Source organism: Eleginops maclovinus, chromosome 21 (genome assembly GCF_036324505.1).
Source record: "Eleginops maclovinus isolate JMC-PN-2008 ecotype Puerto Natales chromosome 21, JC_Emac_rtc_rv5, whole genome shotgun sequence".
In the NCBI taxonomy this organism is placed as follows: domain Eukaryota; kingdom Metazoa; phylum Chordata; class Actinopteri; order Perciformes; family Eleginopidae; genus Eleginops; species Eleginops maclovinus.
This window is the reverse complement of record NC_086369.1, coordinates 2,962,719-2,976,129: the sequence shown is the minus strand read 5'-3', so window position 1 is coordinate 2,976,129 and position 13,411 is coordinate 2,962,719. Positions and strand designations below refer to the sequence as shown.

The following is a 13,411-nucleotide window of genomic DNA, read 5'->3' as shown; positions in this document are numbered from 1 at the left end:
TGTAATTATTATTACTATTTGAAGAAAAAGTACCTCTGATGCAGTGTTGTCTATTGAAGCCCACATATTAACTGTAATTAAACTCAATTCCACAATAGCATTAATAAAGGACCACATAATGATCTGAAAGTAAAAATGAAAATGCAAGAATCCAATTTAAATGTTCATATTCACCCACTTGTTGTTGGCCTTGTATTACTATATTAAAATGAGACCTTTTATAATTTTCCTTTTAAAACTCCTACCCCGCTGTACTGAGGAACATATTGAAATGAATTCATTCCATTTTGATGATGAAAATGCATTATAAACACCGTAATCTGGTTTTCCATTGACGCAGTCATTTAGCATTATCAGGAAACTAATGTTTGATTCAGTACAAGCTGCCCGATGAATCCCAAATCCGCTTTGGAACAGGCTGAATGGAAATAAAAGAATGTAAATGGTTTGGCTTATTCGTTTTAACTCCCATTAGCTGCAGCTGTGTTTAGTCTTCTATGACTAAGCCTGTGAAGGAGTCCATTACATCAGTAAAAATGTCCAAAAACACTTTATTTCTAAGAGTTATTACAGATACTTATTGTACAGTTCGGAGATTTTCAATGGATTTAACAGTGCCATATCAAACACCTACTTTATGAACGTGTTTCACAGATCACACAGCCATCTGTTTCCCAGTTTTAACTCAATCAGTAACTCCAAAATCCAGTTTACTGATTTGCTACCAGCTAAAGTGTCCAGTATGAGTGGTCAGTGTGAACACAGAGAGGAGTTGTACTCTCCTCTCCTCCCATGTGAAGCAGCTGGGTGTTTCTTCTCCAGATTCTCTGAGATCTGTCCTATAAATAGCGCCAGATGTCACACTGACTCGGAAACCTTGGCTCCTTGTCTTCCCTCCTCCTATTCGCTTTAGTTCAACAAATCATGTCAGAACTCTTCCTGTCCAGTTGCTCAATCCAGGAACAGGAAACACAGCACAAAGAAAGAAAAACAGAGATGTGACAATGCTACGAACACCAAAGAGCCACATTTGAAACGATACCCCTAGACTGATAATTCTACCTCATTGGATCTCCTTTAAAAGTGGCAACAGAGATGCTGCCCCTAAAATGTTATTCATCAAACATTCCCTGTGGCTCTCTTTGATGCCTTCATTGCTCTCAGACCCGTGGTGTTACCCAAGGCTCCACCCTTGGCCTCCTGTTGTTTCACATGCTTCCACTGGCATGTATCATACAAAAGCACAATATTCATTTTGCACTATTAAAAACAAACAAAGAAATACAGTTCTTTATGTCCCAAACCTCCTGATAAGTAGCACATCATCTGAATGTTTTCCTTCAATGTGTATCCCTATCTTACAAAAACATGTTGTCTATCTTTGTGCAAATGTCCACCAGAAGCCTTGGCAATATGTGACAGTGACCTTTCATTTGAAAAACAAGTAACAACAGTTGATGAATCATGTTTTTATCAACTGATTATCTTGGCTCAAGGTCTATTTCTGGGCTTTTAACCTCATTTAAAGGTCTTCATCAGCAGATGCTCAGTTGTGATTGAAATGGATTATCAACTCACCAAGGCATCAACACAAGTAGAAAATAGAGCATTTATTCACAAGCATTAAAGCAAAAATGGCAATATATCTGTGATGAATTCATACGTAACAGACGTGTTCACACTATTCTACCAAGGAAAATGGACTTGGGGTATTTGTCTCTGAGAGAGGACCACTGCACGAAGAAATAGTCTGATATTGGGTAAAGGATTTTCCCCGTGAGCGACAGCGTCTGCACCCGGCAAATGCTCTCAACATAAACTATCAGGACTTTCTTCATTCCCAGAATTCCTAGCAGGAGTGCTGCCACACACAGGGGAACGCAGGTCCCCGGGCCGTTACACAGCACCTGAAACAACAGACAGAGAAAGGAGGAGGGGGATGAGCACATGTCCAGGAAGTGAAACATCGTCAGTGTTATATAAGCTGCATAGAGATTTGGAGTCAGGAGAGATATGCTCAATATGAGTTTTCAAATCAACATGTTTCATCCCTCTGTGTCCACGACAGACGGATTTGATTTGATTGAAACCTTTTTATTGTTTTCCATGACAAAGAGAGGTGAAGGGTCCAATGTAGAAAACTGATATCCATGCACTGTCGTTTCCAACAGTGGAGTGCATGTGGAACATATTTGGGTTTGGCGAATAATGCATTCACTTTAACGTCTTATGTACTTACAAACGTTTTATCGTTCAAGATTTTTCCAATCTGGCTCACAGTTCAGACATCTGTGTCTTTAAAGCATGATCAATGATAGCTATTGTCTGCATTGGTTTCGTCTTTATTAAACCTTACACATTAAACCCATAACTAATGCACAAGCACTTACAATGGAAGTCCATATATCTGCTTCTTCTTGTTGATTTAGTGTCTTTATGGTTTATCAGAGGTTTACAGCTACAGCAGTGACTACCACCAGCTGTGATGGGGGTCACAGGTAGACATTGATTTATTTTTGTCCAAAAAAACCCGAAAGCTAGAGGAGCGAACAGGAAATGATGCATGTGTTAGTTGTTAGACCTTTGGAGAGTTGAGTAGTATGCTTTTAGCTTCACATGACGGAACATGAACATGTCCTATCCCTCAACACTCAGACTTGAAGAACTGCGGTCTGAAAATTAAAAAAGGCAAAAAAGAGCATGTGTATGAGTCAGTGAAGGCAGCTCAGTGAAAGTCAAAGACGGAGGGGGGAGGGGGCTGGATGAATAAGTGGCCTCAGGGTTGGAGGAAGCTGAGGGAGTTTGGGTTTACAGGAAACCAGACGGAGCTGCTCTGGAGTCTGGAGAAGCCATCACACAGTCAGAGACACAGAAATCATTCTCAGAGCTCAACAGCAGACAAGGAACAGTCACTTAACTAAATTAAATGCTTCATGTAGCAGCAGATGTGAGCATTAAGACTACAGACACTTCACTTTTTAACTCTAATCTAGGTGGTCAGTGCTGTGCAGTAAATAAAAGTGAAATACTCCAGAGTCTGCCGTAAACGTCAGCAGATTCCCCCGCTGTGGCTGCAGTAAAAAGAACTCAGGCTAGTTAAGATTTCCATCTCCAGAGATTTCCATACTCATTCATAATCTGGTGATTGTCAGCTTTCCTAAAGTAGTTTGGTTTCCTATAAGATAAATGTGAGGAACACAGAGTTAAACCAGCAGGAGAAACATGATTTCATGGCCAAAATCATGGGATTTGAATCGTATTGGCAAATCGTCAATGGACTGCATTTATATTGTGCTTTTCCAGTCTTTCCCCTCAAGCTGCTATACATAGCATGACATTCAACCATTCACAAGTTCATAGAGGCAGAGGCTTCCACACGAGATGCCCCCACTGGTATCAACTAACTACATGTGTTGTCAAAGTAAACAAACACAGGATACCATATACTTTATAAATGTGAGCAAAATAGTTGTTTTTTTAAGGCTTAAATGTAAATGCAGTGAGGTGGTGCTTCAGATTATAATTCCTGATTTTCTTAATTTATTCCTCCCACAGAATCAGTGCAGATTCCGTACCGTGCTAATGGGAGCGGCTGCAGGTTTACGGCTGGTCAAACCGCGCCGCCTTCCCAAGCCTGACTGGATCATTTCTGGCAGGACTGCCCTGGCACTAAGACCCCGGCTTTGTTTGCAACCAGCCACCAAAAACCAGAGAGTTCTGCAGGACATGCAGAGGGACCGCTCACAAGTCTGCTCTCACAGTTCACATGGAGGTCCACATACTCATTGTGCATTTTCCTCTCTACAGCCACATGCAGCGTCCCTACATTGGTCAACAACAGCGTAGACTTTTGCAACATTCCTATGAACATGAGTCTACTTCATTGTTGTTCAACTGAATAACAAATGGCATTCAGCACTGATTAAGTTTGATGTTGTTAAATGAACTATTAATGAGACAGATGTAATTCAATGAGCATGACCACGTTGTGCAATATTAGTCAAATGACACCATGGTACGTGAATGAGAATGTCTCAGTGTTCATATTGGAATGCTTTCTGCATATTTTGACCATATAGGTACAATCTTAAAGCCAAGGCTTTAGATTAAAGGCCTGAAATAGCAGAAGGAATACTTTAAGTGCCTGAGTGATATTTCTGTGTGAGAACAGCTCCTGTCTGCTCTCTGTTTCCACTCACCACGTCAGGTCTGAGTCTGAACACCAGAGGAAGGGAGAACCGCAGGGCCTGCAGGGTGCTGATAACAGAGGAGCTCCAGGACTGATGCACCTCCCGGCTCCGTGGGATCCGACAGATGGAGAACTGGGGAACAAGGGCACATGACGTCACCGCTTGCATGTTGCATTTCGGCTTCACACTCTAATATCACATAAAATGAGTCTGCAGTACCAACATATTGTTCAAATAAATACACAGTAAACTGCATATTCTTTCTCATCACAGTGTTTTCTCAGTAGGTGTTCAAATGTGCATAAAGTAGGTATTAGTTTGGTGTGTTGTATATGTGACCTTAGATGCTAAAAATACAAGAAGGGTACAGATAAAGAGTGTACTCCTGCCGCTTGCTGGTGAGTACCAGCACTGCATAACAGACAGTATCTGTTTTTCAATATTTCATAAGCAAGACTCAAATTTGTGAAGGGCCGGGGATGGCCTTAGTTAAGTAAATACTAATTAGGCAATCCAAAAGCTAAGTGTCAAAGATGATAAATATCTGAAATAATTCTGAATGTTACTGACACACAGAGGACATTTCAGTAGTGAGTGTTGATATAGGTAGGGACATGGATCAAATGTCCTCCTACAGACAGCTGTGTACCTGTGACTCAGAGTCAGAGTTCTGTTTAGAGCTTTCGAAGGAGCAGATTTTCTCCTCACTCATCCTGTCAGTGTCGGCGATCACATAGTGTCGAGGTGTGTATGCTGCAGACAGGCTCTCCATCAGCCGCAGGATCTCTGTGGTATGACCACCTGGACAACACATATAACACAATCTAATAAACTACTGTAATATTATATATCTCAAGATTTAGTTTGACAGTAGCAAATACCCCTATGCAAATACTTTTGGCCGGGGACTGTTTATCATGTTGTGATCCACACTTTTACAGTAAGGCTACGTGTTGTTAGCGTTGATGCTAAGGAAGTAAGCTAACTGTTAATGGCACAACTTTAAAAGGTGTTCTGCCTGTTTGCCCTTATGCACTACCATTCAAATGAATGTCTACGGAGTAGAAGTACAAATCATGTCTTGACTCATGACTGAGGAACACGTTAATCTTTAGACGGCTGTTCTCTGCACATCGCCTACCTGAGGAACTGTGCATGTATGTAGGTTAATATCACTATCGTTACCTGATCCTGCAACAACCAGAACAGCAACCGGACCTTTGGATCCAGGTTTACAGTTTGATCCATTCTTCACAATATAATATAAACGGATAATAAATAATAAACATATAAATCCAACAGCAAACACAGCTCCTGCCAGGAACGCCATGACAGCTACGGCAGCTCCGGAGGACCAAAACACACGGATTTTGGGTTTCGATCCCTGAGTCCAGAATGCCAGGCAGACTTTCCTCTCAAGCTGAGTAGAGGTTGGATTGTATCACAACTAACATGTTACACTTTTTATAGTGGCCACTGAACTTGCCATGTGACACTAAATGTTCCTCCTTGTATCCCCTAATAATGTAAATAGCCTAATGTTTATGTTGGTCAGTGTTTATCTGCTGCTGGCCTCCCTAGCCCTGATGCTGCCAACACTGGCAGTATATCCTTCGGAGACTGTAGGACACATCGCAGGATTTGAGTTTCAGTTTTATAATGAAGCCTATAACAAGTTTAAAAGAAAATAAAATGTGCTTCATCCCACCCTTCTCTCTCTATTTAAGGATGGATATACTGGTGTCTACTTTGGTTGCTTGCAAAAGCATCTGTACTGCCATTGACTTGAAGTTTGGATAGCCCACATTGTTCACACATGGTGCAAAAATAGCTCATAAAGACTCACAATACAGATTTCATTGACAGCAGGTTTAGTTTTTAGTTCAATTTTCAGTACAATACTGTTTTTCCCTAAGAATTGTCTTTAAAAAAATACTGTTTTCCAAATAGGCTATACTGAAATATGCACTTTAAACCCACATTATTTATTACAGGTAATAATTATCACGAAATTCAACATCGTCATTGCAGTTTTTCCTTATACCGTGGAGGGTCTTATGGAGGTATTTCAATAAACTCTACTGGCTATGGAATGAATACACTCCAGACGCGTTGTTTTCAGAAAAGAAACTGCCGTCTCCGATCCTTCCCACGGGACGTGAACGCAGCATGTGTTCAGACAGCGGAGGTTGAGCAGCATCAGGATGGGCGGCTAGCATCTGTCTCAGTCTCAGCTTTAACAGCAGCCTTCTGAGCAGCTTCATGACAGGTGGGTAACACACCATCATCACATCATACAGTGTATGCAGTCTCACTGTGCACGTGCATGGTATATGTGCCTGTTGTCATCAGTTGTGTGTGTGTGTGTTGTACGGCTGCATGGCAGAACCGCAGCGATCGTGCTGCAACGCTACAGGTGCACGCTGTCTGCATACCCACACACACACACACAAACGCACGACCTTGTCCTTCAGATGATCAGTGTGTGTGCAGACAGAAAGGTCATCACGAGACGCAGCTTGTCCCTGCGGACGATGTCCTCTGATTGGTTATCACCGATCTCATCAGCAGATGATGGAGTTCATTGATGGACACAGCAGCCCGCCGGTTTTTCTGACTTGTGCGACATGGCAACCAAAAATGTGTTCCTATTATTGACATACATGATCTATAGGATTTTCAATCATTTATTAACAGTACATTAAGCTGTTCATTTCAACTAATGAAGCAGAATTTGGAACCACTAACATATCTATTCAACAAAAAGCAGATTTAACTCCAGATCATCTACTAAGTGGACCTTGTGGTGAGATTGTCTTTGCCAATTGCTGTTCTAAAGGTCCAGGTTGAGTTTTAAGACTTTTAAAACACAAAGTTGACCCTACCTTACAATCATCCTTCCTTTACCCACCCCAAAAAAATACACAACTAAAAAATGTATGATTTATTTATAATAATGGGCCAATTAGTACAATTATTTAGCACAAGTGCACTCAAATGCTGTTTACATGGTCATTATACCTGTAATGATGAGAAAAAATACTGTTTGAAGGTGCTTTAGTTTAGCCCCTCTTTGACCTTGCTCTTTCCTCCCTTAGACCCACTGAAATCCTCCTAAGCAGAACACCACAGAAGAAGAAGTGACAGGGAGGCAGGATGGACTCCTTCTCTATGATGGGCGGCAGCAGGAGCCCTGTGTTCTTCACAGCACCGTCCTCCCACCACCACCTCCAACACACACAGGCCTGTTTCCTGCCCAACGGCACTAAGAGTGGAGACGCGGAGTCCTCCCGGCCCACGGTGGCCATCCTGGGCTCCGGTGACTTCTCCAAGTGCCTGACCATCCGCCTGCTGCGCTGCGGCTTCCATGTGGTGGTGGGCAGCAGACACCCCAAACTGGCAGCGCAGTCTCTTCCACACGTTGTGGATGTGACACACCATGAGGACGCCGTGGGGAAGTCCAACATCGTGTTCCTGGCAATCCGCCGCGAGCACTACTCTGTGCTGTGGGACCTCAAGCACCTACTGGAAGGTAGATTACAACACACAAACACACTCAGAGCACTGTCAATAAAACCTTGTGTGTATCTCTGGGGACATTGTTTGCCTTTTTCAATTGTTTTGTTTAAGTGAAAGCATTCTTGTTGTGCTGCAGGAAAGATCCTGGTGGATGTGAGCAACAACAGGAGGGTGAACCAGTACCCGGAGTCCAACGCTGAGTACTTGGCTTCACTGCTGCCAGGCTCCGTCACCGTCAAGGGCTTCAACGTCATCTCAGCCTGGGCCATGCAGATGAGCTGCCCCAAAGACGCCAGCACACAGGTAACAGCAGTATGTTATATATATAAGGTCCACTTACAAGATTCTTCTGGAGATTTCAATTGGTTTTCACCCTCTTGAACAACCAATAGCGTTGTTCATACATAACAAAGATGGTCGGGTAGGATTATGAAAGAACAGCCTGACTTCATTTCAAGACATCATGATTTAGGATCTTGGGTTATAGTAGGAGACAGAAGCCAGCATACTGCATGAGACAATGAAAGTTCAATCCGGCTCTTTGACGCATTCATTTAGTTAAAATTTAGGCACAGATTATAAAACAGCCCTCACATCCAGAGCAAATTAAATCCTATGCCTGAAACCCAACAATAGAGCTGCCGGCTCCTGAAATAATCTCCCAGCCAGTCAGCTGTCCTTATCATGGTTTGGATTCTAAAATTACAGGGCACTTCAGATCTGCTATTAAGACGCTTCTATATGAAGTGCTTGAGTTTCATGGAGAACCCTTGCTATCACATATATGGAAATAGAAGAGACTATTATTTTGGGATTTAGCTGGGGAGCAGAAAGAGGAGGGAATAGATGTGCGAGAGGACTGGTGGAAAAGGCTAGGGTTATAAATGATAACATATCTCTTCTACACAATCACAGGTAGTATTTCTATAGGTCATTATGTCCTTTATCTTCCTACTTCCCTGTAAGTCCAACCAGTCTTCCACTCTGTAATCCCCCTTTAGGTGTACATCTGCAGTGACTCGCTGGAGGCTCGGCAGCAGATTATGGAGTTAGCTCGCCAGCTCCACTTCCTGCCGGTGGATATGGGCACCCTGTCTTCCTCACGGGACATTGAGAACATTCCCATACGGTTATTCCCCGGCTGGAAGGGCCCTGTCCTTGCCGCCGTCGCGCTCTCCATATTCTTTTTTGCCTACTCATTTGTACGAGACATCATCCACCCGTATGTGAAACACAAGCAGAGTGACTTCTACAAGATCCCCATAGAGATGGTGAACCGGACTCTGCCCACTGTCGCCATCACGTTGCTGGCACTGGTGTACCTGGCGGGTCAGCTGGCAGCCGCCCACCAGCTGTACTACGGGACCAAGTACAGACACTTCCCCCACTGGCTGGAGGGCTGGCTGCAGAGCAGGAAACAGCTCGGCCTGCTCAGCTTCTTCCTGGCTGCCGTACATGTGGTCTACAGCCTGTGTCTGCCCATGAGGAGGTCGGAGAGGTACCTGATGCTCAACACCGCCTACCAGCAGGTCAGTAGGGGGGGTGGGGGGGGCCTCCTCAAGGGCAGGCAGTCGGATAACATATAGATTATAAACATAATGAAAAGATAATTGTGATTGCTTTCATCCTGAGCCTGCTCTGTCTGCAGGTCCACGCTAATGTGGAGAACGCGTGGAACGAGGAGGAGGTGTGGAGGGTGGAGATGTACGTTTCCTTCGGGATCATGAGTCTCGGGCTGCTGTCGCTCCTCGCCATCACCTCCATCCCCTCGGTCCACAGTACGCTCAACTGGAGGGAGTTCAGCTTCATACAGGTACAACATCACACAGGTGTGATGCTTATTCTGGGGTCATAAGGGGTCTTGTTTCCCACAATCTAAAAAAAATACATGGTGTGTCTGGCTCTCCTCTCTTTGTGAATGAATCCCAGCTGCTTTTGCTGTACATCCCATAATGAGTGTTCCTGTCTCTGCTGCAGTCCACGCTGGGCTACATCGCTCTGCTCATCGCCACCCTGCACGGCCTGCTGTTCGGCTGGAAGCGAGCCTTCGAGGAGGACGCCTACCGCTTTTACCTGCCCCCCAGCTTCGTGGTGGCCCTGGCCCTGCCGGTGTGTGTGATTCTGGGGAAGGTGCTCATGCTGCTCCCCTGCGTGGGCCACAAGCTGCACCAGATCCGCCGAGGCATGGACAGCAGTCAGCACTGCTGCCAGCGCCTGGAGCCGGTGGGCTCGGCTGCACACGTCTCACCGGAGAGAGTCACCATCATGTGAGCTCTTCCACACTCTGCCATATTTAACTGTTGTTGATGAACACTTCTCATTCACATGATGCAAATGGTACTCTTTGTTACTGTGATCAGTTTTGCCGTCTGTGAATCGTGTTCTTAGTAGCTGTGCATTATGAAGACTGCCCTTGTGGGACAGTTATGTTACAGTTTGTCCATCTTAATTGTAAACTATTTCTGTCCTTGTGTCCTGGTAGACATAATGAGATACAGTGTTGACTTTAAAGAAAAACTCCACTCATTTTACAACTACTGCTCAGCCTGTGGAAACATCAGTCATCTTTCAAAGTCAAGAAAAAAACCCACATGATAATGCAGCATCTCTCCTCAGAAACATTAAAACATCACATGATTGAGTCTATCAACTGAATGGGTTTAAATACAGTTCACATGAGCTGCTAAGTACATAACATTTAATATAAACATGTCAAAATAACTTTTCTAAACACGAGTTTCAAGATAACTTTGGTTAAATCTGAGCTAAATAACCAGTCATGTTTACCCACAGTTCCCTCCCGTAAGAACCAAGTCAGCCAATGGCAAGCCTCCCATAGATGACTCCTCATGGTAACACAGGTTTATGTGTTATTTTACTAGATTTTGTGGCCGTCAATAAACATTCCTAAAAGGTTAAAACAGGTCTGCTCGCTAAAGACTATTTCAGAATAAGCGGTACGTGTCCCCTTACTGTCCAGCAGGTGGCTGTGTTACAACACAAATTCAGAGGAATCAAACTCAAAAGTTAAGAAACACATTTCTAATGAATGAGTTTGAATGTGAGAGAGAGCCAAGAATCAAAATGTAAATTATAAAAATATTTTTAATGAAAACCTGTCACACATAAATCTCACATAACAATCTCAACATAACAAATACAACTCAATTCACAACACATTTGTATCTCATATTTTAAGAAAATGGTCTAAAACTAAGTCAGTTTGAACCCTTACAGTAACTCCACCTGGATGTTTGAGTTGTGGAATAAAATGTCAATGATGTAATGTTGTCTGCTTTGTGTTCATGTAAGTGATTCTTTAAAACTAACGTGAGAATAAAATAATATTTTTACTGTAGCAGTGTAGACACTTTATTTCAGAGCACTGTGCACCAGAGTACACTTAATTAAAAGGACATTTTAAAGATGAAGCCTCATACTGCTAAGAAAACCTTTTGTGCTCAATCATGAGGAGCCACATATTCACCAGATCACTGCACAACACTCAATGCATTTTACTCCATACTGTTAAGCAACTCAAATGCACCTATTCAGGCTGAGTGAGCGATAGGAATGTATTTCAAAGCTGTTTTTATTACAATAAGCTTTCTGTCGTCAGATTCACATAAGCCGATTGAAGCATTACATCCTCATGATAGTAAAGCAGTTTCATTTTCGTAAGGCTCATTGTCTTTTCACAGATAAACAGGAAGGCACTTAAGTTTTGGCTTTTTTAAACGAGATTCGGCATTAAGATAGGACCATGGGCAGTCCACGTTTTAAAACGTTCCTAAAAACACATCAATTTAATAAAGCTGCCAGTGCACATGTGCATAAAACATATCATGCCTGGGAGCTGATCTGCTCCAGCTGAGGCACCAGTTCCTGAGCGGTGGGTCTGCAGCGGCCATCCCCGCTCCAGCACCGACCCAGCAGAGTCCTGCACAGCTGGCCCTGCTCCGACCGGAACACCGGGTGCTCCTGGACCGACGGCCGCAGATTGTGAGCCACAACCGCGTAGAGCACGTGCTGCCTGTCGCCGGTGTAGGGCTGCTCTCTGGTGATCAGCTGCCACAGAGTGATCCCGAAGGAGAATATGTCCGCTTTAGGAGACAGCCCCTCTCCTTTCAGCAGCTCAGGGGCTCTGTGCGTGTAAGTGCCGCCGACGTGGCTCAGATGCGGACTGAGAGAGCTCACCTCGCACCTGTGGTCCAGTTTCAGAGAACAACCGAAATCTACAATTTTGCAAATGTCCTCCCCGGACACCAGCACGTTGGCTGGCTTTATGTCCAGGTGCAACACGTTGTGTGAGTGCAGGAAGCGCAAACCGTGTGCGATATCCGTGGCGTACCTGAGCCACCTGTCCTCCAGAGGTTCACACCCACCGTATATGATCTGCTGCAGGTTTCTGTCCCCCACAAACTCCATGAGCACCGCTCCGATGCTGCTGTCGTCTCCAAAATTCGCTGGCATACAGGTGGTGGCCGCGATGACGCGCACGACGTTCCCGTGGCGCAGGTGCGCTGCGTTCAGCTCTGCCCAGAAGCTCTGCCGGGACGCCAGCTGGTTCTTGGTGCACTTTTTCACTTTTTTCAACGCTACAGTCTCCCCGAAATAATCGGCCTTGTAGACTGAGCCGAACCCTCCGGATCCCGCAGGCTGCACGGAGCGCAGTTCCTTCCAGTGGATCACCGTGGACCAGAGCCGGCTGGCGACCTTTCCATGGAGCCGCTGCACGGGAACCTGTAAGGTCGAGCCGGGGTGTCTGGTCAGCGGGCTGCTGCAGGTTTCGAGGTCCAGGAAGGGATAGATATCTTTGGGGAGCAGGCGGGTGACGGGGATAGGGGAAGGCATGGTGGGTGTGTGAGTGTGCAATCTGGAGCTGACTGATCAGCTGTCGCCTCTTCTTTTTACGAGTTTATTGTGGGGGGCAGCCAGCGTTAAAGGTGCATTACTGCCACCTACTGTATAGGAGCAGAATGAACTACCCCATAAAAGAAAAAGTTAAATTAAATGATCTTTATTAACTCTGTTTGTCTTCACTACTATACTGGTCTCCTTCAACCAATGTGTGATATCTATTTGAGATCTGGTTGCGTACTTCTCCCACCCCTGGTTAATACATGGTCCTCTTTGGTATTGCTGTCCTGACTCTGCTCTTGTTTGGCTGCAATGCATAACGGGGTCATCCTGTGTTTCCTGCAGTCCCAATTGTGTTGCCACTCCTTAAAGACATTCCTTTTTACTATGTATTTTGCTTCAGATTTACTGTGCAATCCCTGATCAGCTGCTCTGCACTCTGAAAGCAGAGCCTCCTCTTTGCAGCCACAGCCCCCCCTAGTGTCCAGGAGTGTGACGTGCTTTCTGTTTGGGTTCAACGGGTTCATCCCGATGGTTCAACTCAGTTTACTCTGTGCAGCGGAGGAGGGCGGGGTACATCACAAACTTTCTGCATTCAGTGGTAGTAAAACACGATAATATTTATGTGTGTTTCTGAAAAAGTTACTACTTGGTGTGCGCGAGCCACGGGCTGCTTAATTAGCAGCGAGACAGCTTTGTGCAGAGTCCAGTTTCAGAAGTGCACACTGACACATTTGACTGGAGCTGAGGCTGGGGGGAGGGAGCTGAGAACATGTTACACAGCTCAGAGCCTGTGTTTGTCCTTTTCACTCTTTTCACCGAGACTTTTCCAGCATGCAGGA

The 13,411-nt window shown here is 44.6% G+C and overlaps 3 protein-coding genes across 3 annotated transcripts; 1 reads left to right on the top strand and 2 right to left on the bottom strand.

Moving 5' to 3' along the window:
- Positions 1-531: 531 nt before the first annotated feature.
- On the bottom strand, positions 532-5,589 carry alg14 (ALG14 UDP-N-acetylglucosaminyltransferase subunit). Its single transcript, XM_063912138.1, has 4 exons — positions 5,376-5,589; positions 4,840-4,991; positions 4,200-4,322; positions 532-1,907 (listed from the first exon to the last, which is right to left on the bottom strand). The coding sequence occupies exons 1-4, from the start codon at positions 5,518-5,520 to the stop codon at positions 1,677-1,679; spliced, it is 651 nt and encodes a 216-aa protein (XP_063768208.1). The 5' UTR covers positions 5,521-5,589; the 3' UTR covers positions 532-1,676.
- Positions 5,590-5,986: 397 nt separating this feature from the next.
- Positions 5,987-11,039, top strand: steap2 (STEAP family member 2, metalloreductase). Its single transcript, XM_063874095.1, has 6 exons — positions 5,987-6,459; positions 7,289-7,722; positions 7,846-8,012; positions 8,711-9,238; positions 9,358-9,522; positions 9,687-11,039. Exons 2-6 carry the CDS (start codon positions 7,347-7,349, stop codon positions 9,978-9,980), a joined length of 1,530 nt encoding a protein of 509 aa, XP_063730165.1. The 5' UTR covers positions 5,987-6,459; positions 7,289-7,346; the 3' UTR covers positions 9,981-11,039.
- On the bottom strand, positions 10,797-13,035 carry mos (v-mos Moloney murine sarcoma viral oncogene homolog). Its single transcript, XM_063874096.1, has one exon. It carries the CDS (start codon positions 12,561-12,563, stop codon positions 11,553-11,555), a length of 1,011 nt encoding a protein of 336 aa, XP_063730166.1. The 5' UTR covers positions 12,564-13,035; the 3' UTR covers positions 10,797-11,552.
- Positions 13,036-13,411: the final 376 nt, after the last annotated feature.

Bases quoted from the DNA above. Each gene is read 5' to 3' on its own strand.
- mos (XM_063874096.1), bottom strand. From the start codon at position 12,563: ATGCCTTCCCCTATCCCCGTCACCCGCCTGCTCCCCAAAGATATCTAT.
- steap2 (XM_063874095.1), top strand. From the start codon at position 7,347: ATGGACTCCTTCTCTATGATGGGCGGCAGCAGGAGCCCTGTGTTCTTC. The intron at 8,013-8,710 runs GTAACAGCAGTA...ATCCCCCTTTAG, and splicing joins CCAAAGACGCCAGCACACAG to GTGTACATCTGCAGTGACTC. The intron at 9,239-9,357 runs GTCAGTAGGGGG...CTCTGTCTGCAG, and splicing joins TCAACACCGCCTACCAGCAG to GTCCACGCTAATGTGGAGAA.
- alg14 (XM_063912138.1), bottom strand. From the start codon at position 5,520: ATGGCGTTCCTGGCAGGAGCTGTGTTTGCTGTTGGATTTATATGTTTA. The intron at 4,323-4,839 runs GTACACAGCTGT...CTTGTTCCCCAG, and splicing joins ACTCTGACTCTGAGTCACAG to TTCTCCATCTGTCGGATCCC. The intron at 1,908-4,199 runs GTGAGTGGAAAC...CTGTTGTTTCAG, and splicing joins TCAGACTCAGACCTGACGTG to GTGCTGTGTAACGGCCCGGG.